This window comes from Pelmatolapia mariae, linkage group LG15 (assembly GCF_036321145.2).
Source record: "Pelmatolapia mariae isolate MD_Pm_ZW linkage group LG15, Pm_UMD_F_2, whole genome shotgun sequence".
NCBI classification, from domain to species: domain Eukaryota; kingdom Metazoa; phylum Chordata; class Actinopteri; order Cichliformes; family Cichlidae; genus Pelmatolapia; species Pelmatolapia mariae.
This window is the reverse complement of record NC_086240.1, coordinates 28,747,868-28,769,268: the sequence shown is the minus strand read 5'-3', so window position 1 is coordinate 28,769,268 and position 21,401 is coordinate 28,747,868. Positions and strand designations below refer to the sequence as shown.

At 42.6% G+C, this 21,401-nt stretch overlaps 1 protein-coding gene and 1 pseudogene across 1 annotated transcript in view; one reads left to right on the top strand and one right to left on the bottom strand.

Moving 5' to 3' along the window:
• Positions 1-77: 77 nt before the first annotated feature.
• Positions 78-21,401, bottom strand: part of LOC134643431 (ankyrin repeat and SOCS box protein 2-like) — a 28,008-nt gene continuing 6,684 nt past the window's right edge. Inside the window, exons 3-8 of the mRNA XM_063495789.1 lie at positions 20,611-20,766; positions 5,565-5,810; positions 5,329-5,500; positions 4,644-5,214; positions 4,418-4,571; positions 78-343 (exon numbers count right to left, since the gene is read on the bottom strand). Coding sequence (XP_063351859.1) covers positions 189-343; positions 4,418-4,571; positions 4,644-5,214; positions 5,329-5,500; positions 5,565-5,810; positions 20,611-20,766 — 1,454 coding nt within the window. The 3' untranslated portion in view covers positions 78-188. The remainder of the gene's footprint in view (positions 344-4,417; positions 4,572-4,643; positions 5,215-5,328; positions 5,501-5,564; positions 5,811-20,610; positions 20,767-21,401) is intronic.
• LOC135933811 (uncharacterized) lies at positions 15,875-18,680 on the top strand (annotated as a pseudogene).

The following is a 21,401-nucleotide window of genomic DNA, read 5'->3' as shown; positions in this document are numbered from 1 at the left end:
GCAGTGCGAAAGAGACTCAGGAGCAGATTCAAATTAGGTTGAAGAACATTTATATATTTTCTGCATTACCACATGAACTCAAACTCTGAACGTAACCTGCTCCCAACCAGATGATCTGTTCAGTACCAGTTACCATGATGATTTAGTGAGGCAAAAAGCAACATCTTCATGACACTAATACATTAATTTCACACCCCTAGGGTGAGTGAACACTTGACGTCGTATTGCAGGAAGCGAATAAGTCTGACAGGAAGTGGCAGAGTGTGAAGCAGTTTGAGTCGTTGGACTCCAACCAGGCATCGGATCTTCAGTCTGCAAAGCTGCATCAGAGGATGAGGAGGTACTGAAGCCAGAACACAGAAAGAAGGATGGTATCAAGATTTCAACCAAACTGAGGATTAACAAGGATTAACAAACTTTACACTGAGAGTGCAGAGGGATGTTTTAAATGAACTCTGGAAACTGTTCTTTATTTTCTAAAAACTTAGGAACTTAATAATACATTTTATTTGACTTTCAGAACACTCAAGGACACTGTACACAGCAGAAAAATAGAAAACAAGCATAAAAACAGGCAATTTACAGAATCATAAAACATAAAAGAGATTAAAATAGCAGAATAGAAAAGGTTATGTGGGATAAGCTATTTTGAACAGGTGAGTTTTGAGTGTAGACTTACAAAGGGGAAAGGAAGTGATATTTCTAATGTCAGGAGATAGGGAATTCCAAAGTCAAGGAGCAGAGCAGCTGAAAGCCCTGCTCCCCATGGTGGCAAGATGGGGGGAGGGGACAGAGAGAGAAAGAGAAGAAGAGGATCTAAGACACCATGATGGAATGGTGATCTGAACCAAATCAGAGCGATATGGAGGGGAGAGATGATGACTAGCCTTAAATGTATACAAAAGTATTTTAAAATTGCTGCGATATTTGACTGGAAGCCAATGAAGCTGCTACAGAACAGGGGTGATGTGGTGAATAGAAGGGGTCCTGGTGATAATACGGGCAGCAGAGTTCTGGACACGCTGAAGCTTATGGATGGATTTTTGAGTAAGACCAAAAAGAAGTGAATTGCAGTAGTCAATCCGAGAAGTAACAAGGCTATGAACAAGAATGGCAGTGTCCAAATTAGAAACCCCTTTAGTAACCAAGGAGCCATAACCATTAAGGAAAATAAACATAAAGGAGGATGCAGAAAGCTTATTAATCAACCAAAAGACTCGTACACCCTAACAATAAAACACAAAAGTTTAGTTTGTATTTGTCTATCATCCTCCTGACCCTTACTCTGATTTCTCAGACTTTTTGTCTGACTTAGTGCTCAGTTCAGATAAAATAATTACCTGAATTTAGCATCTACATGATAATGTAGATTATCATGTAGATGCTGAAAATGACAGCCTCCACACAACAACTTTAAACTCAAAAGGCATCTCCTAAATGGAAGTGACCACACTCACCTTTTTAATAGCTCTTTGCTAGCTAAACGTCCCTTCTTATTTTAACAGTGCAGAAGACCATATTATAATATGCATTTGGGGACTTCAGATACTCAAGTAAGGGTTTCCACATGTCTTCAAATTCTGCAATTTTCCTTTGACTATAGTAAGTCAGTTTCTCCATTGTAATATCAGTGGCCATTTATTTCATTCATACATGAACTGAAGGCACCTGCATTTTTCTCCATGATAAGACTATCATCCCCCTGGCCTACAGGAATCCACAGTCAATTAGAGTTTACTCGAGTTGTATTGTATTGGTATATACAAGAGGACACATTTTTGCTTCACAGGATAGCTACATACCAACAATATCAGATATAGTCTAACAACAGTCTTCCAGCATTTCTTCAGTTTTGAGGAGTCCCATAGACAACAAAACGGAGTGCTTATTTCTTCTAAACATTTCCAGTATGTCAATGAAAGGAGAAAGATTTTGGAGGCACTCTGTTAATTAGAATGATCAAAATCTTTAATAAAAAATATTGTCAATTATGAAATTGTTGGAGTAATACAACAAGGAAAAATGACCTACACGTATCAACTAAAAAGTCTTCATCAGGGATGAGAGATGTGTCTGGGATATCAGGAGACCAACTAGTCAGGGGTGACATAAGTTCACATTAACTACTTGTGTTGTAATAGCTTCATTCTCATATTCACTGACTGCGTTTGAAACTTTAAACAGACCATATTCCATTCAGCTTGTTGTAAGTTTTTTTTAAATGACCAATCTCCATGCCTCCAACCATGGCAGACCTTTATCATAGGACATCAAAGTTGTAAAGAACATGGAAATATGACCTTTCATGTTTAGATTTTCAAGTGTGAGACTCTGAAGTTGAATAAATGACGTTTCTTAATTATAGATATTTATAATTATAGATATTAAGGAATGTCTTAAAGACAGAAAGACCTGGATGGCCTCTAATTTTCTGCTTCTAAATTCAGATAAAACTGAGGGTATTGCACCCGGCCCTAAAAATCTTAGAAATATGGCATCTAACCAGATTCTTACTCTGGATGACATTACCTTGGCCTCCAGTAACACTGTGAGGAACCTTGGAGCCATTTTTGACCAGGATGTGTCCTTCAATACACATATTAAACAAATATGTAGGACTGCTTTATCTCTAAAATTAGTATTATCCTGTCTCAGAGAGACGCTGAAAAACTAGTTCATGCATTTATTACTTCCAGGCTGGACTGTAATTCATTATTATCAGGATGTCCTAAAAACTCGCTGAAAAGCCTTCAGTTAATCCAAAATTCCAGAGCAAGAGTACTGACAGGGACTGGTGAGAGAGAGCAGATTTCTCCTATATTGGCTTCTCTTCATTGGCTCCCTGTTAAATCCAGAATCCTGCCCCTCACATTCAAGGTCTTGAATAATCAGGCCCCATCTTATCTTATAGTACCATATCACCCCATTAGAGCACTTCACTCTCGCACTGCAGGCTTGTTCCTAGAGTATTTAAAAGCAGAATAGGAGGCAGAGCCTTCATTTTTCAGGTCCCTCTTCTGTGGAACCAGCTTCCAGTTTGGATTCAGGAGACAGATACTATCTCTACTTTTAAGATTAGGCTTCAAATTTTCCTTTTTGCAAAAGCATATAGTTGCTGGATCAGATGACCCTGAATCCTCCCTTAGTTATGATGCAATGGGTGTAGGCTGCTAGGGGATTCCCATGATGCACTGGGTGTTTCTTCTTCACTCACTTTGTGTCAATAGACCTCGCTGCACTGAATCATACTTGTTATTAATCTCTGGCTCTCTTCCACAGCATGTCTTTTTCCTTGTCTCTCTTGTCTCACCCCAATCAGTCGTGGCAGATGGCCGCTCCTCCCTGGACAGGGTTCTCCTGTTAAAAGGAAGTTTTTCCTCCCCAAGTGCTTGATCATAGGGGGTCATATGATCGTTGGGTTTTTCTCTTTATGTATTATTGTAGGGTCTACCTTTAAATATAAAGCGCATTGAGGTGGCTGTTGTTGCGATTTAGCGCTGTATAAATAAAACTGAATTGAATTGAATTGAAGTGAATTGAACTGAATTGAATTGAAGTTAACTATCAGAAATGCAAAAAGGTGTGATAAAGAAAGGGATGCCGAAGAAATACAGCAAACCATAACAACAATGCTCAGTGGCTAGTGGATCTAAGAGCAGACCACAGCAGCTTCCCTTAACAGGATCCAGTAACCATTATAGTGGCAGACTAAGAAAGAAAGGATATCAAACGTGAAGAGGAGGACATCACCAGGCCCTGAAATGGTTCAGAGCTACTGAAGAGACCAGTACCATGCAACCGCTAGCCAATAACCTGCCTCAGTACCACATGGAAGCTCCTGGCAGGCATCATAGTGGCCAGAATGAACAGGCGCAAGGCTCAATACATGTCCAGGGCACAGAAAAGAATTGCCAGGAACACTAGAGGGGCAAAACACCAGCTACTGGTAGATAGTGCAGTCACCCAAGACTGTAAGATCAGACTGACCAACCTGTGCACTGCCTGGATTGACTACTATACAATAAAAGCCTTACATATGGATTTTCGAATACCTAAAACTGTACGAGATCAACAGGACGCTATTTAATGGGCATGTGGTGAACAACACTGGTCAAATTCAAGACATTTGCACAAGTCACTATCACGTATGGGATTTACCAAAGAAATGCTTTGTCCCCACTGCTGTTTTGCATAGGTCTTAACCCCCTCATCTAGACCATCAACAAGACTGGCTACAAATTACTACGAATTACGAATTACATTTGTTAAGACAATTGCTAAAGGGTTCATTTTTAAAATCTTAATTAATTAAAGAAACCCTTTTTCAAGTCCAAATCTAGGTGATAAATCAAATAAATATGGTTATTATATTATTGTTAATTTCCTGTCACATGTGTGTGTGGTTCAGGTTTCTTACAAGCTTTTAGTTTGATCACTGCCCAGTCGCCTTGACTCTCCAGGATTCCAACCAGTCGAGAGCATAATCGTATATGGCTGACATAGTCCAGCAGCATCAAGATGATTGGACCAGGTGTTGGGCAAAAAGACATGCTGGAGATGGCCTCACAAAACTGAAAAAAGTTGAAGACCCTCACTAACAAGCACATAGACATTCTCATTTCAGATTTTAATTCAAAACTCACCTGAAGGTGGTGCTGTGGTGTAAAATCTCCGCTAAACTGCAGCTCTTCAATGGGACGTCGTGATGGTGCGATGGCAGGATGTGGTTTCTGGCCATAGGAACACTCGAAACAGGACTGGGCATCACAGCCATGGTCCAAGAGCAGTTTGAGCACAGGAAGAGTGTCCATGCTGAGCATGATAGCCGATGGGAATGAGGACGGCTGTGTGGAGACCTGAGCACTCACATCAGCACCGTACCTCAGCAGCAACGCTGCCATGTCCACCCAGCCGAGCCGGACAGCAATGAGTAATGGGTTGAAGACATCTAGGTTGGGGTTTGCTCCAGCAACCAGCAGCATCTCTGTAGCTTCTAGGTTTCCATTGTAGACTGAGAAGTAGAGCGCTGTACTTCGGTGGTCTTCATAGATCCTGGACCAGTCCTGCGACAGCTTGGCATTGACATCAAAGCCAGCCTCGATGAGAAGCTCCATTATTTCATCCCTGTTCCTCTCTGCAGCAATGTGTAAAGGACTGATCCCACAGCGCTGGACTCTGATCCTGCTGGTGACTGGGATCAGCATGGATACGACACTGAAAACACAGAAGCACAGAGCTCTCAAGGAGTTACCTTTTTAATCCAGAAAAAGTTTTAATAAAAGGTTAGTTCAGACTCATGCAGTAATAGATCCTATAAGTTATTCAGACCGTGCATGGTTGTTCTGAACAGCCACATGAAGAGGTAGCAGTCCAGCCTTTGTGGTTCTGTTGGCATCAGCTTTTAAAGTAAGCAGTGCCTCCACAGCTGAAACGTGACCATTTTTAGAGGCTTCATATAGCGGCGAGGCTCCGTCTCCGGCCTGTGCATTTATATCTGCACCTGAAAAACAGACATTCAGTTTCTGATAGTAAAGATAGTTCTTATCCAGGTATGTAGTACTGACCTTTATGTGCAAGCAGTTGGATTATATCTGCATGTCCATGCTGTGCAGCGGTAAAGAGTGGCTGGATACTATAGATGTTTTTCAGCTTAAGATTGGCACCAGCATCCAGTAACATCTTGCAGAGCTTCAGTTGTCCATGTCTGCAGGCTTCATGAAGAGGTGTTCCCCCCTGAATGCAGGAGCGGTTCACCTGAGCTCCTGAACTCAGGAGCAGCTCTACGATGGCTTTGTTTGGATTCTCACAGGCTGGAACACAGCAAGAGATCATCAGTATGTCTGTAACACTATTCAGTCAACGATTAACTCTTACAAACTTACACTACTCCAATGTCAATAGTACAGACACAGCTTCCTCATGGTAGCTGACTCTGGCCATTAACCTTCAACGCTATATCTCATAACATCCTTCTTGACAGACTAGGCTCAACTGGAATCACTGACAGCCCTTAGACCGGTTTAAATCCTATCCCCCTGAGGCTCACCTGCTTGTCTTCTATCTACCATCTCTTGGTCATATCTTCTGTAAATGTATTACCAGTTTTTATTGCTTCACTGATAACAAGCAGCTTTACCTGTGTACCAAACCCACTTCTGCTTCCCCAACCACTGCCTTCTATCAGAGGCTTATACTACAAAGCAAGAATATGTTGTATATTTGTTAAGCCACTCTTTACAAAAACTACAGAGTGTACCACAAATCGTGCATTGCATTGTCTTGATGCATACTCAACCATCCAGGTAAGGAAATCACAAAATGTTGATTCTGTTCTTCTGGACATACCGTTTTCAATGGGAGAAACATTTCTTTTCTTATCCAAGTGTATTCTTCAGTCTTGATGCATTACATTGTTACAAGAACGTCCATGCATTAAGTTTGTTAAACAGTGTTGCATTAATATTTTTATCAACACATGATAACATTTCTGGAGTAGGTGGCATTCCAAGGGATAATTTTCTGTGGAAGAAGAGGCATGATCCCGGAAATCCACCTTTGTGATTGGTCACTTTTTATGACCACTTTTCCTATTCACCAATGTTGGAGTTAGTGAACCTAGAAAACAGAAAGATACTCTGGATTTTGTTCTTTCCACTGACACCTCCTCAATTTCTCCAACTCTCTGGTTAAGAGTCAATGTATCATCCTTGACAGAACACTTTCAGTCCATCCATCCATCTATCCATCCATCGGTCCATTTTCTTCCACTTTTCTGGGGCTGGGCTGCAGGGGCAGCAGTTTAACCCTGCTACTGTGTTCATTTTTTGGTTATACAGGGAGTCTTGCTGGGTCTGGTGGACTTTTGGGGTTTTACTAACACTTTACTCCTTAGTCTCAGTAACATAAATTGTTATATTGCACCAGCATCAAACACTTACCCCAGGGTCTGCAGATGATGGTGCTGTAATTAGGAAGGATGTGGCACCATTGTCTTCCTTCTGAATCCTCCTCACAATGGCTGCAGAGACTGGGGTTCTTGGTTCTTCCAATTTGAGGTCTCACCAGTGTTTTCCCCAATTCCTCAAGAAAGAGACGCCTCTTCTGCAGCTTTCCCCACTCTGGGCTCAGTGACATCCAAATGACAAAGGCACTGTACGCAGAGATATCCAACATGTCAAAAAATATCACTAAAGGCCATCGTAGGGTCTTCCTTTTGCAGCTGTAAGTAGTCACCGGCTTATCAAGGTTGTCCACCTCATTTCGGGCTTTTGATGCTCCTGGCCACTGGTGCTCCCGTCCCTGTGCAGTGTACTCATGAGCAGCAGCACCTGTCTTTGGTACATACGATACCAGGGTCGTATCAGCCGTGTACACACTTTGACTACTGAACAGGCCTGCCCTCTGCTTTCAGTAGCTGGGGAGACCTCAGATTTGTTTTTCGTGCTCTTCCCACCATAGTCAGCTTCCGCTTTAGCAGCTCCTGTCCCAGCTTGTGCGATGTGAAAAAATTGTCGCACGTGATGCACATGGAAAGTCCATGAGCCACATCGAGGACCACTCTCACGCCTTGATTTTTCTCAGGGGCTCCTCCATTGTGTTTCCCTGAGTAGACCTGCAAGTTCATGCATAAGATGAAGCAGCATCAGAGGCAGCCCAAATCTTTATACCATACTTGGCAGGCTTAAATGGTATATACTGCTGAAATGGGCAGCGGCCCCGAAATGGCATCAGCTGCTCATCAACGGTGACATTGAGGCCAGGGTTGTAAAACAGGGGAAGACCGGCCACCCATTTGTTCCACACCGTCCTGATGACAGCTAGCCTGTCTCTCTGCCGTCGAGCTGTTCTATCATCACGGTCATCAAAACGGATGGTCCTGGAAATCATTTTGAAAGTTGTCAGAGACATCGTTGACCAGAAACAACATCGTTGGCCAGTTTCTTCATCTCACAGGGATCCTGAAGCCCTATAGCTGCCTGCTCACTGGCTGGTCCTCTAGCTTGCTGCTCACCTGCTGGTCTTGGGGCTGGCTGCTGGCGGGCTGGTCCTGAGGTTAGCATGTGTTTTGAAGCTTGCCGACAGGCTGGTCCTATGGCTGGCTGTTCACGGGCTGGTCCTGAGGGTCTTTTATACTTCAGAGCTGGCTGGTGCTCATCGTCCAATTCGAACTCAGTGTCACACTCTGAATCTTCAGAAATATGATCCTCGCATTCTGAAACTTATTCCTTTGCATCACCATCAAAACCGTCTGTCTCTTCCAATATCAACTATAAGGCAGTCTGAACAGAGAATCGCTTTGCCATCTTGATCAGTTATGGTATGGAACCACAATGACAGAGATATTTATAGTGTCAGGTCCCCGAGATTCGTTCCCTCAAGACAGAGGGTGAAATGTGTGGGAATGTGGGTGCAGACAGTGTTGGGTGCTCCAATTTTGCAACAATGTTGCAATCTTGTGCGGGAACAGCACTAGTAGGTAACACCTTGGTCAATTTGTATGCTTTACTTTTTCCTTCTCTCTCACTCTCTCTCTCTCTCTCTCTCTCTCTCACACACACACACACACACACACACACATACACACACACACAGGCCCAGAGAGGAGGAAGAAGGGAAAATGACGGTACACAGGACCTAAGATTTCCATAATTTTCCTAGACATGTGTCCAGTGGACCCGAAGACCCTGTATGTTATACAAATGTGAAGGGGAGTGACACAGGGGGAGGTCAGTGTGAATGTTTTCTGATTTATGTTCCTCACAGAAAATTGAGCCAAGGCCATCGAATCTCAGTTTGAAAAAATAATTATTTCTATAATTCTTTTTTTTTAAATTTGTTTATCAAGAGATTATACAAACTTATATACATTGTATTGTATGCATCTTACATGACATATTTTCTCAAACATTTCTTTCCCAATCATTTTAACTTTTTCTTGTTAAACAAAAGAGAAATTAAAATACAAAAAAAAACATCATACCAACACAAGAACAGAAAATTGAGGAGAAAAAAAAAGCGAGAGAGAGAAAAAAAGTGAGTAAATTAGAAAAAATATTAAATAAATAAATAAATAAAATAAAGTAAAATAAATTTAAAAAAACAATAAAAAATAAATAAATTAAAAATTAAAATTAAACACTATATAAATAACATTAAGAAAAATAAAATAAAATAAAATAGAATAGAAGGGGAGGGGGGGTGCTGAAATCCTATGCCTACCTTAAAAAAAAAAGAGTAAATTTTCAATCTAGTCGCAGGGTGGGTAAATTGCATTGTTCTAAGGAAAAGATTTGAGATATTCCACAAAGGGTGTCCACTTGTGGATAAATTTTGCAGAACTACCTTTCACTGTGAGTGAGATCTTCTCCACCCTCAAGAATGTCCGGACAGTATTAAGCCATTGCGATGCAGATGGAGGCGTGGGAGATTTCCAAAGAAGTAAAATACAGCGTCTAGCAAGAAGGGAACAAAAGGCCAAGATCTCATTTTGCTGGGGAGTTATATTAAGAGGGGTCTTTGGAACTCCAAAAATGGCAATTAGAAGGTCTTCTCGGATCTGAATTTCAAAAACCCCTGAAAGTACAGAAAAGAAATCACTCCAAAATTTGTTCAAACTTGGACAGAAGAAAAACATATGGCTTAGATTGCAAGGGGAGGTGTGACATCTGTCACATTGGTCTATAATTGAAGGAAAAATTTTAGATGAAAGGGATTTTGAGAAATGGACTCTGTTTATTACTTTAAACTGTATAAGCACATGGTGTACTTGAACGCATGATGAGATTCACCTTATCCCACCATGATTCAAACAGTTCAACACCTAATTCACGCTCCCAGGCGGTTCTGATTTTACCTGATGGATCAGATTCGGTCGTCATAAGCATACAATATATATTTGATAAAGGTGATTTTTGATTAGGCCTAACAAGCAGAAGGTCAACCCATGGAGGATCAGCAGGGAGAATTGGGAAATTTGGAAACAGTGATGAGACACAGTGTCTAATTTGCAAATAGAGAAACAAGTGAGAAGCAGGTAGGTTAAATTTTGAGGATAGCTCTGAGAAACTAAGAAAGACATCATCTTTGTAACGGGCTCTCATGGTTTTTATGCCTCTTTCGTGCCACGTCAAATAGGCGGCATTGGTAGTGGCAGGGGAAAATAGATGATTCCTTAACAATGGTAATCTGGTAGAGGGGGATATGAATTTAAAATGCGACCCGAACTGAAACCATATCTTAAGTGTAGAGAGTACTACGGGATTTGAAGCAACAGAAGATGTTTTAACAGGCAGTGATGAGTAGATAAGGGAGGCAGGTGAAAAATATGGAGAAATTGATTGAATTTCAAGTTTACACCAAATCAGGTTAGGTGAATTTAGCCAGTAGGTCAGCTTATGAATATGCGAAGACCAGTAGTACATTAAAAAATTTGGTAGGGAAAGACCCCCATTAGAGGTAAACTGCTGTAATAAAGAGAGCCTCAGTCTAGGGGCCCTTCCATTCCACAAAAATGAAGAAACCATCTGGTCCAGGGACTTAAAAAACTGTTTGGGCAGGAATAGGGGGATACACTGACATAAAAAGAGAAATCTGGGTAGCACATTCATTTTGATAATAATAATCCTGCCAATTAGTGACAGTGGGAGGGAATTCCACCTCTGGAAATCTAATGCAAATTGTGAGACCAGGGGGGCAAAATTCTCAGAAAACAGTAAAGGCAAAGTTCGTGTAATATTAATTCCCAAGTACCTAAACCCCGAGGGGCTGAGCTTAAAAGGAATGTCAGACTGCTCAAGTGTTAACGCTAAAGAGTTCACAGGGTAACATTCACTCTTGAGCAAATTAATTTTATAGCCAGAAAGAGAGCTGAATTTTTCCAAGACAGATAAAATTGGAGGAAGACTACATATGGGGTCTCCAAAAGTTGAATCTGTTCATCTGGATGTAGCGTTTTGTGGGAGAAACGTTTCGTCACTCATCCAAGTGACTTCTTCAGTCTCAGCTGACTGCAGGTTTCCCCAAACCTTATAAACAGTACATTTGCATAATGACTGAAACCAGCCCACTGAAGGAACAATGGGCTGTGAGCAATGTTCCCTCTAATTTTTCACGTGTCTGAGCGAACACACAAACTCCCTGAGCGATCCCTTGGACCACTGTGAGCGACATCAGACGTGTGCACTGTGGTCGCGCCGGCATCTAATCCATCCAAGTTACATGGTTTATTAAAATAATCAAATTACAGCATTTACATTTATGTTAGACTACTTTTAATTAACTGCTTTAGCCCACTTACAATGAAAATGTAAAAAAAATCTAGTCATTGACCTGTGCAGTATATTAACATTGTTGGAAGTAAAAAGAACTTGAACTCCAATTTTGAAAACACAACTTTCTTTCTTTCTTTTTTTAAAAAAAGCTCTGACTTGTATTATGAGTCTGAGTCTGTGGTCTGGGAGAGAGTCCTGTAACTCTCTGTCTGCAAAATACAGTATATAATGACCAATGTTGGGCAATTAATTATATAGTTACTTCTTCAAAAAAGTAACTCAGTTTGGCAAACAACAAAGATTTTTGCAGCTATTTTTTTTAAATGCAGCCAAGGCGCTTTTAAATAAACATTTCAAACTATTTACAGAACAATCAGCTTTTCTGCATCAAATTTGATGCCACACAAATCATTTGTGCCACTCCAAAAAATAATTTCTGTCCCCTATGAGATAAAGGAGAACAACAGCCTGATACCTGCAGGCCTGACAACAGGAGATGTATCACTCCTGTAACACCTGTAACATTCAGTACTCGCCTCATTGTTCTGACACACACAGCAAAACTACACTACACACTAACTACACAAGATTTGCGCTAAACGTCGCAAATCTCTCACATATCAAAGCACTCCTAAAACTTCCCCCCGTTTCTTAACAACTAGATGCGACGTTGCTATATCATTTTTTGATTGGTCGACATGGTACTTTTTTGGACGAATAGGAAAGGGAGAGGGGGTGGAGTTTGTTTTTGCTCACAGGCGGAGAGTGCTTTCGAGGCTTTTTTCTTATAAAACGCAGTTTTTACCGTTTATTCCCGCAGTAAATATAAACAACGATAGTATTCAGGAAGAAAACCAAACATTGCATATATATTTCTTTTATCATAACTCTGGTTTTATGTGGCCTATCAACACAATTTAAAAACTGGTATAAAGTCCACACTTTTTCCGTCAATTGTTCCGTCTGTCCTGCTCACATATCCAATGGTTGTACACGTTGTCATTAACGTGGCTTCACTCCACATCAGCCACGCCGCTTTGTTAGCTAAAACACTGGTGTCAGCACATAAGGACACTGTCATAGCCTGTCAACCACGTTGATTAGCTGCGTATATACGAATGTAAATCGCATTATTGGCTGGACTATGGGATAAGGTGGCATCGTTCTAATACAATATGGGAGCAGCCAGTCACTCACTGACTAACACTGCAAAACAGAATTGTTAAAGTATTAATTTTAATTTCAATTCAGGTTAATTTTTTTTGTGCGCAACACAGATTTTCTGTGCGCAGAGACCGTGCCAGCAGTGCGCAATTGCACACGTGCGCAGCTTAGAGGGAACATTGGCTGTGAGGTCAGTTCCTTAATCATAATTATGCAAATTCCCATGACCATTGATCAACAATCACTGACCAAAACCCACTGATCAAAGAACACTGATCAATGGCCATGAGTACCATTCACAGAGAGTTGGGGAATGGCTGCAGTCACAGCATTGTAAGATGCATATGGGGTCAGCTACATACAAAAGAAGGTCATCTGCGTACAGGGATACCTTAAGTTCAACACCTGCACGGATAATTCCATGAAAGGGAGAGAGGGATTTCAGAGCAACATAAAGAGGTTCTATGGCTAAAGCAAAGAAAAGGGGAGAAAGAGGACACCCCTGTCGAGTGTCACGGCATAGTGGGAAATAATCAGATCGAACTGAGTTGGTGATGACACAAGCCTGAGGGGATGTATAAAAAAGTTTGATCCAAGACACAAACCTTTCTCCAAACCCAAACCTATTCAGTACAGCAAAAAGATAATCCCATTCAACCCGATCAAAGGCCTTCTCTGCATCTAGAGAAATGATCACCTCAGGAGACGTGGGACAATGAGCAGAAAAAATTGTGCTTAGCACTGTACGTGTGTTAAAGCACAACTGACGGCCTTTGATAAATCCATTCTGTTCCTGTGAGATAATCTGTGGAAGAACGGCCTCGAGCCGAATTGCAAGTAGTTTTGCCAAAATCTTAAAATCTACACTTAGGAGAGACAGGGGCCTGTAGGACTCACAGGCCATAGGGTCTTTGCCTTTCTTCAGTAAAATATTTCTGTAATTCTAAGCTAAAAACTGAAAGCGGGTCACACGGACCCATGGGCGGCTCTAGAAGGGTGGCATGGGGTGGCAAGTGCCACCCTAAAATGATTTCTTGCCAATCATCTCTTGCCTTGGGGTTATTTATTAAATAACCCCAAGTGCCACCCTATAAAATATATAAAATATTTTATTAAAATATATAATATAATAGCTATTATAATATAATAGCATTAACACTTTGAGCATAGTTACAGTTAACAGTGAATATAAATGCTAAAACTGAATATATTGCATAATGTTCCCCCCCTCCACGATTAACAAATGGTTTAGCCCATAGCGCAGACTGGCTTTTTTCTTGTTTTCAGTAGCAACCGATGCCTATGATTGTGCCAGAGCACATTTTGAACAACAGCATGGGAATTTCAGATTTCACACAAATTTGGTTGTTATACTCTGGAAATGGAAGGAAGGTGAGTGTTATTAATCCTCTGGGGTCCACGGACACGCTGCACCTCCAAATCACATAACTGATTTAAGCTGACATAACAACAAGCTGCAGCCACGCTGAGTCTCTATTTCAGCCAATTTTGAAAGTTTGGACTTCAAAGTATACACTGGTTTATAAATTTTAATTACAGGCCAGTAAATCAAGAGTTATGATGATAAAATATATATATAGATATATATATATAGATATATATATATAGATATATATATATATAGATATATATATATATATATAGATATATATATATATATATAAGCCATGCTTTTTTCTAAATACTGTCGTCACAGGTTTTTTTTTGGTTTGTTTGTTTGTTTGTTTTTTAAAGTGTTTTCTAAAGACAGTGCGAAAACAGTAAAGAAAGCCACCTCTTCCCTATCGGTGGAAAAATGTGCCATGTCAACCAGTTTTTTAAAAAAAAAGAGTCAACACGTGGGATTTGGTTGTTTAGGAAGAGGCGAAAGTTTTGGGAGTGATGGTAACGGCAACGAGACAGAACGAGCGAGTGAAAGAGAGGGAGAGAGATTTGTGACGTTTAACGTGGAGTGTATAGTTAGTGTGTTGTGTTGTCTTGTGTAGTTAGTCTGTTGTGTAGTCGTTGTTTTGTTTTGTGTGTCAGTGAGGGCACTAATGAATGTCATAAAGGTACGTTGCAATGTAAAAACTGTCACCAGGTAGAAAACCAGCGGAGTGATACACCTCCTGTTGTCAGGCCTGCAAGTTTATCCCTGTGGTGTTCTCCTCTGTCCTTTGGTGGACTGACAATTTTTTTTCTTTTTTTCTGGAACACATAATTTGTGGGGCATCTTATTGCGGCACCTGATTTATTTTCTCATTTTAGTTTTAGTAATATTTTTAAATGGTTGTACAAAATAAAAAACGGCAGGTGTATTGGCTGCATTTTTAGATAAATAGTTGTATATGTTTACAAAATGTACAATTTATATTTGAATTTTAAGTTATAAAAATAATAATTTACTCAACATGTCTGTGGTTTTTTCACAGTAAAAATAATACTACTAGGATACTAGGATTTTAAGTTTTTTGTGTGATTTCAGATCAGTAATATTAATACAGTATGTCAATGAAAAAACAACTAAATTCAGACACGTGAGGCTGAGCTGAAAAAAATGATACCAAACAAGGCAAGGGGAAAAAAATAAAATGAAACAATTTGAAGGTGAAATACAAATGTAAAATCAAAAGGAGTCAAAAATGGCCAGTTATATTTTGGATCTCGAAGGGTCTCGGAGGGCACCTCGATATTTTCTAAAATTGACTCACCAGGTTCCCGTGCGCGCCGAAGACGTTCCCAAAACTGCCGTTATTACCCCTTTCGGCCTGTTTGAGTTTTTGCACATGCCGTTCGGCCTGAAAGGCGCCGCCCAGACTTTTCAGCGGTTGATGGAATCTGTCATGGTCCTGAGTCTGACGACTCAGTGTTTTGTGTTCTTTATATTATTCTATGTGCTTGTTTATTCTGTTATATCTTTTGTTAAGGTTTGCCATTTGTTAGGGTTTTGTTCTATACCTGCCTGCTCCCACTACTCTGTGTTCCCTCTGTCTGTCTATGGTGTCACACTGTCTGCATGTGAATCTGTCTGTTTAGTTCAGTGTCTTGTCTGGTTCTCTGTGTCTGTGAGTTTCCTGTTTTATTCTGAAGGTCTCTGTCTAATGTGAGTGTGTTCAGTTTATGTTTCCCCTGTCCCGTCAGCTCTGATTTCTCCCAGGTGTGTTCCCCTCCTGTCTCTCATCCCTTGATTACTGTTCTGTTGTGTGTATTTAAGCCCTGTGTGTTCTCCTGCCTGTTGCCGGTTCGTCTGCGTTATCTCCCTCCATCATCTGTGTTCGTTCCCTGCTTCATTCTGTGTCATCTACCTGCGTCTCCCTGCTTTGCCATTTCAGGTCTGTGTTTTGTTAGCTTTCTCCAGTTTAGGTTTTGCTTAGTTTTCTAAGTGTTCTGCCCGGCCCATCGGTCCAGCCTTCAAATGGGAAACGGTGCTCACGCCGTCGATGCCCCTCGCCACAGTCGGACCCCGGGATTTCAGAGCGGCCGACTGTGGTGAGTAGAAAGGACAATGTTTCAGGTTTGAGCTTTGAGTCTTTTTCTTCTGGGGTTGTTCGTAGTTACTAGCCTCGCCCAGGTTGGCATTTTTAAGACTTCTGCGAAAACAAAGGGCGGTGTTTTTTCTGCTTCTTCTCAGCCTGGATTAACTCTCTCTGAGCCTATTAACCCCGTATCAGTTATCCCAGAGTCTGCTAAAGCTGTGGCTTTCACCCCAGAGACAGTTAACCCCAACTCTGATAATTCTAAGACTGTTTTATTTTCCAAGCTGCCACCTCAAGAGACTGTTAAGTGTGCGCCTGACTGCTTCTTTTCTGAGACTACTGACACTCATTCACAGACATTAAGTGGTGATGTTACAGTAATTGAAATGTTCTCCAGGGCCTCCCCAGAGGCTGAGTTTCTTCCCTCAGTTGACTCTGGACCCCTGGAGACTAAAGTGCCAACATTGCCCAAGTCATTTAAAGGTTCCACAGAGCCAGCTCAGTTAGCTGCCCGGCAACCTTCAGCCCAGTTAGCTGCTCAGCTGCCACTGGCTCAGTCTCCAGTGTCACCTGTTCAGTTGCCACTAGCCCAGTCTCCAGTGTCAGCTGCTCAGCAGCTATCAAAGCCAGGGCCCTGTGCGGCTTCAGTTACCGCCAGAGGCCTTTGCGCCTGCTGGTTCTGATCTGTCTCTGCCAGAGGCCCGCGCACCTGCTGGTTCTGTTTTGTCCCTGCCAGAGGCCCGCGCACCTGCTGGTTCTGTTTTGTCCCTGCCAGAGGCCCGCGCATCTGCTGGTTCCGTTCTGTGTCTGCTAGGGGTCTCCAAACCTGCTGGTTCTGTTTTGTCCCCACCAGAGGCCCGCGCACCTGCTGGTCCTGTTCTGTGCCTGCCAGAGGTCCTCGCGCCTACTGGTTCAGTTCTGTCTCCACCAGAGGTCCCCGTGGCTGGTCCCCGGATCTGCTCTGTCGCCGCCACTGCCTTCCGCGTGGCCGGTCCCCGGATCTGCTCTGTCGCCGGTGCCACTACCGTTGCTTTTTGCACGGTCGGCCTCCTGAACTGGACTGTTCTGAACTACTGTGTTGCCATCCTCCGGGTCGGCCTCCCAAACTGTTTTTGATCTGCTTCCCATGCTCCAGTTTTTTATTTGTGGTTGTTTTGTTTTCAGACTCAGCTTTCTCCAGTTTAGGTTTTGCTTAGTTTCCATCCACACCTTTGCCTTTTCTGTTTGTATTCCTCCTCTATAAAAGCCCACTCACATCACTTATGCCTGCATCTTGAGTCCTTTAATAAATTCCACACGGCTCGCCTTGCTGACCTTCTGAGAGTCAGCATGCGTCCCATCTGCGTCAGGTTTTTCAGCACTTGGCGGCACACAGCCTCATCGTCAACTCTTCCAAGTGGCAGTTCCGGTTGCCGGTTCTAGATTTCTTGGGGCACCGCATTTCTGCTGATGGTGTGGTTCCGTTGCCAGACAAGGTCAGGGCTGACCACCGACGCGTCAGACATGGTGGTGGGCGCAGTGTTAGAACAGTGGGTCTCCAGTGTCTGGCAACTGCTCGCCTTTTTCACTCACATGCTCAGGGACAGTGAGCACAAATATAGTGTTTTTGACAGGGAGTTGCTGGCCCTGCACCTCGCAATGCGGCATTTTCGTTTTTTTCTCGAGGGTCGTAGCTTTACCGCGTACATCGATTATAAACCCTTGACGTTTGCGATGTCCAAGGTCTCTGACCCGCAGTTGGCAGCCATTTCCGAGTTTACAACAGACATTCAGCACGTGGCTGGCAAGTCCAACTGCGTGGCTGACTGTCTATCCCGCGCGCTGGTTTCTGCCATTTATGTTGGCATAGACTTTGACGCTATGGCCGCTGACCAGCATCAAAGTCAAAGGACCCGGACGTCCTTGCCCTTCGGTCTGCGCAAATGGACCTTGTACTGGAGGACAGACCCGTGTGGAAGGTTTTCGACTCGCCCTCTCTCATCCAGGCATCCGGGCCTCGGTCAAGCTGGTCAGCTCTAGGTTCGTTTGGCCGGGCCTTCGTAAATCGGTGAAAGACTGGGCAGCGGCGTGCATCCCATGCCAACGCACTAAGATCCATAGGCACACACAGGGGCCCCTCGAATCCTTCCGCGTTCCAGGGAGGCGTTTTGATCACGTGCATGTGAATCTGGTTGGTCCTCTGCCACAGTCACAAGGTTTCACGCACCTTTTGACTGTAGTGGACCGCACAACCCGCTGGCCCGAGGCAGTGCCTCTGGCGTCCACTACAGCAGCAGCGGTGGCCAGGGCAATTTTGTTAACGTGGGTTTCGTGTTTCGGTCCTCCCGCCGACATCACCTCAGACAGGGGCCCCCAGTTCATTTCGAAGCTTTGGTCTGCCATGGCTGACGGCTTGGAATTACTGCGTACCACACGCAGGCCAACGGGATGTGCGAGCTTTCCCACCAGTCACTTAAGGCCGCGCCCTGACCTTGTGCTTCTCTCACAGATGGCAACTGGGTTGACTGCGTTCCGTGGGTTTTACTGGGGTTGCGCTGCGCAGTTAAAGAAGACCTCGGGGTTTCCCTGGCTGAATTTGTCCTCGGGCAACCCCTCCGGGTCCCGTGGAATACTTGCCCGAGAGCCCACCCCCGTCCTTCGATCCCTCTGTGCTGTCTTTCCGTCCCCGAAGTGACTCGTTTTCTGTTCCTGGCCCAGTGCACCATTATCTGCCCGATACTTTTGTTCCGAGATCGTTGGACTCTTTGCAGTTTGTTTTTGTCAGGCATGACGCTCATAGGCGCTGGAGGGCTCCACTCACACCCAGTTCTCAGGAAGTGTTGTTGCTGTGTTTTGGAGGGAAAAGTATTCAGTTGTGTGGTGATGAGTAATAAACGAGGAGTGTTAATCGAGAGCTCTTGTATCATCTGTGTTTACCTCCACAAGACTATATTTATATGAAAAATGTGTATACTTACTGCATTTGAATCATTTTAGCCATATATACCCACCTGCATTTGTGTTTGGAAAAAAAAAGGCTTTGATTTTGCCACTCCATTTGATTTCTTTGCCACCTCCATGCCACCCTAAGAAAATGTCTCTAGATCCGCCCCTGCACAAACCCAAAGACCTTATAAGGGTTAAGTAAGGATGTCCAGACCTCTTTCCCCCAGCCACCTCCTTCAGCTCATCCAGGGGAAAACCAAGGCATTCCCATGCCAGCTGAGAGATCAAGTCTCTCCAGCGTGTCCTGGGTCTGCCTCAGGGCCTTCTTTGACAGCAAATTGTGACTTAGTTTTAGTCGTAGTCTTTTGACTAAAATCTAATTTAGTTTCAGTCATAATTTGGGAACCTAAATTCTTTTAGTTTTAGTCCAGTTTTAGTAAACTAAATACCATAAGATTATCGTAGATTAAATCTAAAGTTGTTTCAGTTAACTAAAAATATAAAAGGGTTAGAGATCATTTTTGATTGGATCACTTCCACTATAAAGGAAGCAGTGAAATGCTTCCATAAGTCCATAACACAGATGTAGACTAGTTGGGCAAACAGCCATGTATCCTAAAATATTCTTCAGAGAATAGACCTGGTCCAGTGTTCCATGACCAGGACAAAAACTGCATTGCTTTTCCTGTATCTGGGTTCAACTAACAGACCAAGTCTCCATTACAGCACCCTGCCATAGATTTTCCGAGGGAGGCTGAGGAGCGTGATTGCCCTATAGTTGGATCATACCCTCTGGTCCCCCTTCTAAAAGTTGGGAACTACCGGTAATAACGGTATATGGTATTAACCAATTTATGTGTGTTATCTGACTTCATGGATAGATAAAGCTGGGTGTCATCTGCATAGCAGTAAATGTATATGGGTTTAGGGTTTATGTTGTAATAATGTTGGACTGGACCTAGCACAGAACCTTGTAGAACTCCATTATTAACCTTAATGTGTGAAGAGGCAGACCGTTCTCATTCCCGACGCATAACATACCCACGATTTGTCACGTCCCGAGGTGTCCCATAGGAAAGCGAAAGGTACCCTTCCATGTACCTATGATATGCGCCGGATTGTGGATGGAATCAGGCTAATTTAGTGACTTCAGGGAATAGAATGATGCTCCCGGTGGTAATACACGTTCCAGCCGTGTATTCCAGCCCCAACCCTAACCTTAATCCTATTCCTTACCATAGCCTTATCTCTAACCTTAACCACAGTCTTAATCGTATTAGATAGTGTTTTCCAAAGTGATTAATGATGAGAAAGTAAAACGAAATGTACATGTGTAGATTAATGCCAAACGGTACTCATGTTTCCTGACATTTCCGTACACGTAACATAGAGACGTTTTGGGTAGCCAGAAGCGTAACATACCGACAGTTTGTCACATGGCGTAATATGTTACACTTTGGGATGAGAAAGTGTTGAAAGAGTACTCTCCATTTACATGAACAAACTGGAGTCACTTAGACATGATTTGTCTGTGTTGGTTCTAACCCTATTGAGGGACAACTCCCACAAGGGTTTAAATACCTGGGATTCTCCACCATTTGGTTTTAGAGCTGAAGAAGCTTCTTGGATGAGAGGTGAAATGTCTTAAAGAAACATAAAGAAACCAAGTCGTTTTTCTTTCCAAGCTCCTTAAATATATATGATTCAAACCACTGAAGGTAGTACATGTGACACCTTCACTAAAGCAGTTTCTGTACTATGATGTCACAATTCACCTGCAAACAGCGGTGTCTCCTGGGCCTTGTTGGTGATGTTTAGGTCAGCTCCGTGCTTCAGAAGAAACTCGACACTGGAAACATTGCCTCGCTGACTGGCCAGCATCAGAGCGGTACCATGCTTTAAGGTACCCCTGTTCACTGAGTCAGGTGCAGCTGAGTGCAGAGAAAGGTAAAAAGTCAGACTGTGCTTCATAGAACCCCTCTGCATTATTATTATTATTATTTTTAAAAACCCTCCTTTGAGTAAACAAGCATACCGAGTGTGTTTACTCATCCATCTGCTGAAGTCCCTTCTGACCTAAAGTCAGACATGTCCTATCATCCTAACATGCAGAAAACATGCAGCAAATGCAAACGAAATCACATCACAGAAAGTGGAAACCATAAAAAATAAGATCCTATTCATTTGTACAGGGAGTCTTGTGCCTCATATTCAATTGAGTTGAATTTTATTTATATTGAACTAAATCACAACAACAGTCATCTCAAGGCATTTCATATTGTAAGGTAAAGGCCCTACAATAATACATACAGAGAAAACCCCAACAATCAGATGACCCCTGATGAGCAAGCACTTGGCAACAGTGGAAAGGAAAAAACTTCCTTTTAACAGGAAGAAGGCAGAAAAAGGCTCAGGGGGGTGGAGCCATCTGCTGAATGACTGGGGTGAGGTGAGGAAGACAGAGTAGAATACATGCTGTGGAAGAGAGCCAGAGATTAATAATAATTCATGATTAAATACAGAGAGGTGTATAAACACAGTAAGGCGGAAAAAGGTAAGTGAAGAA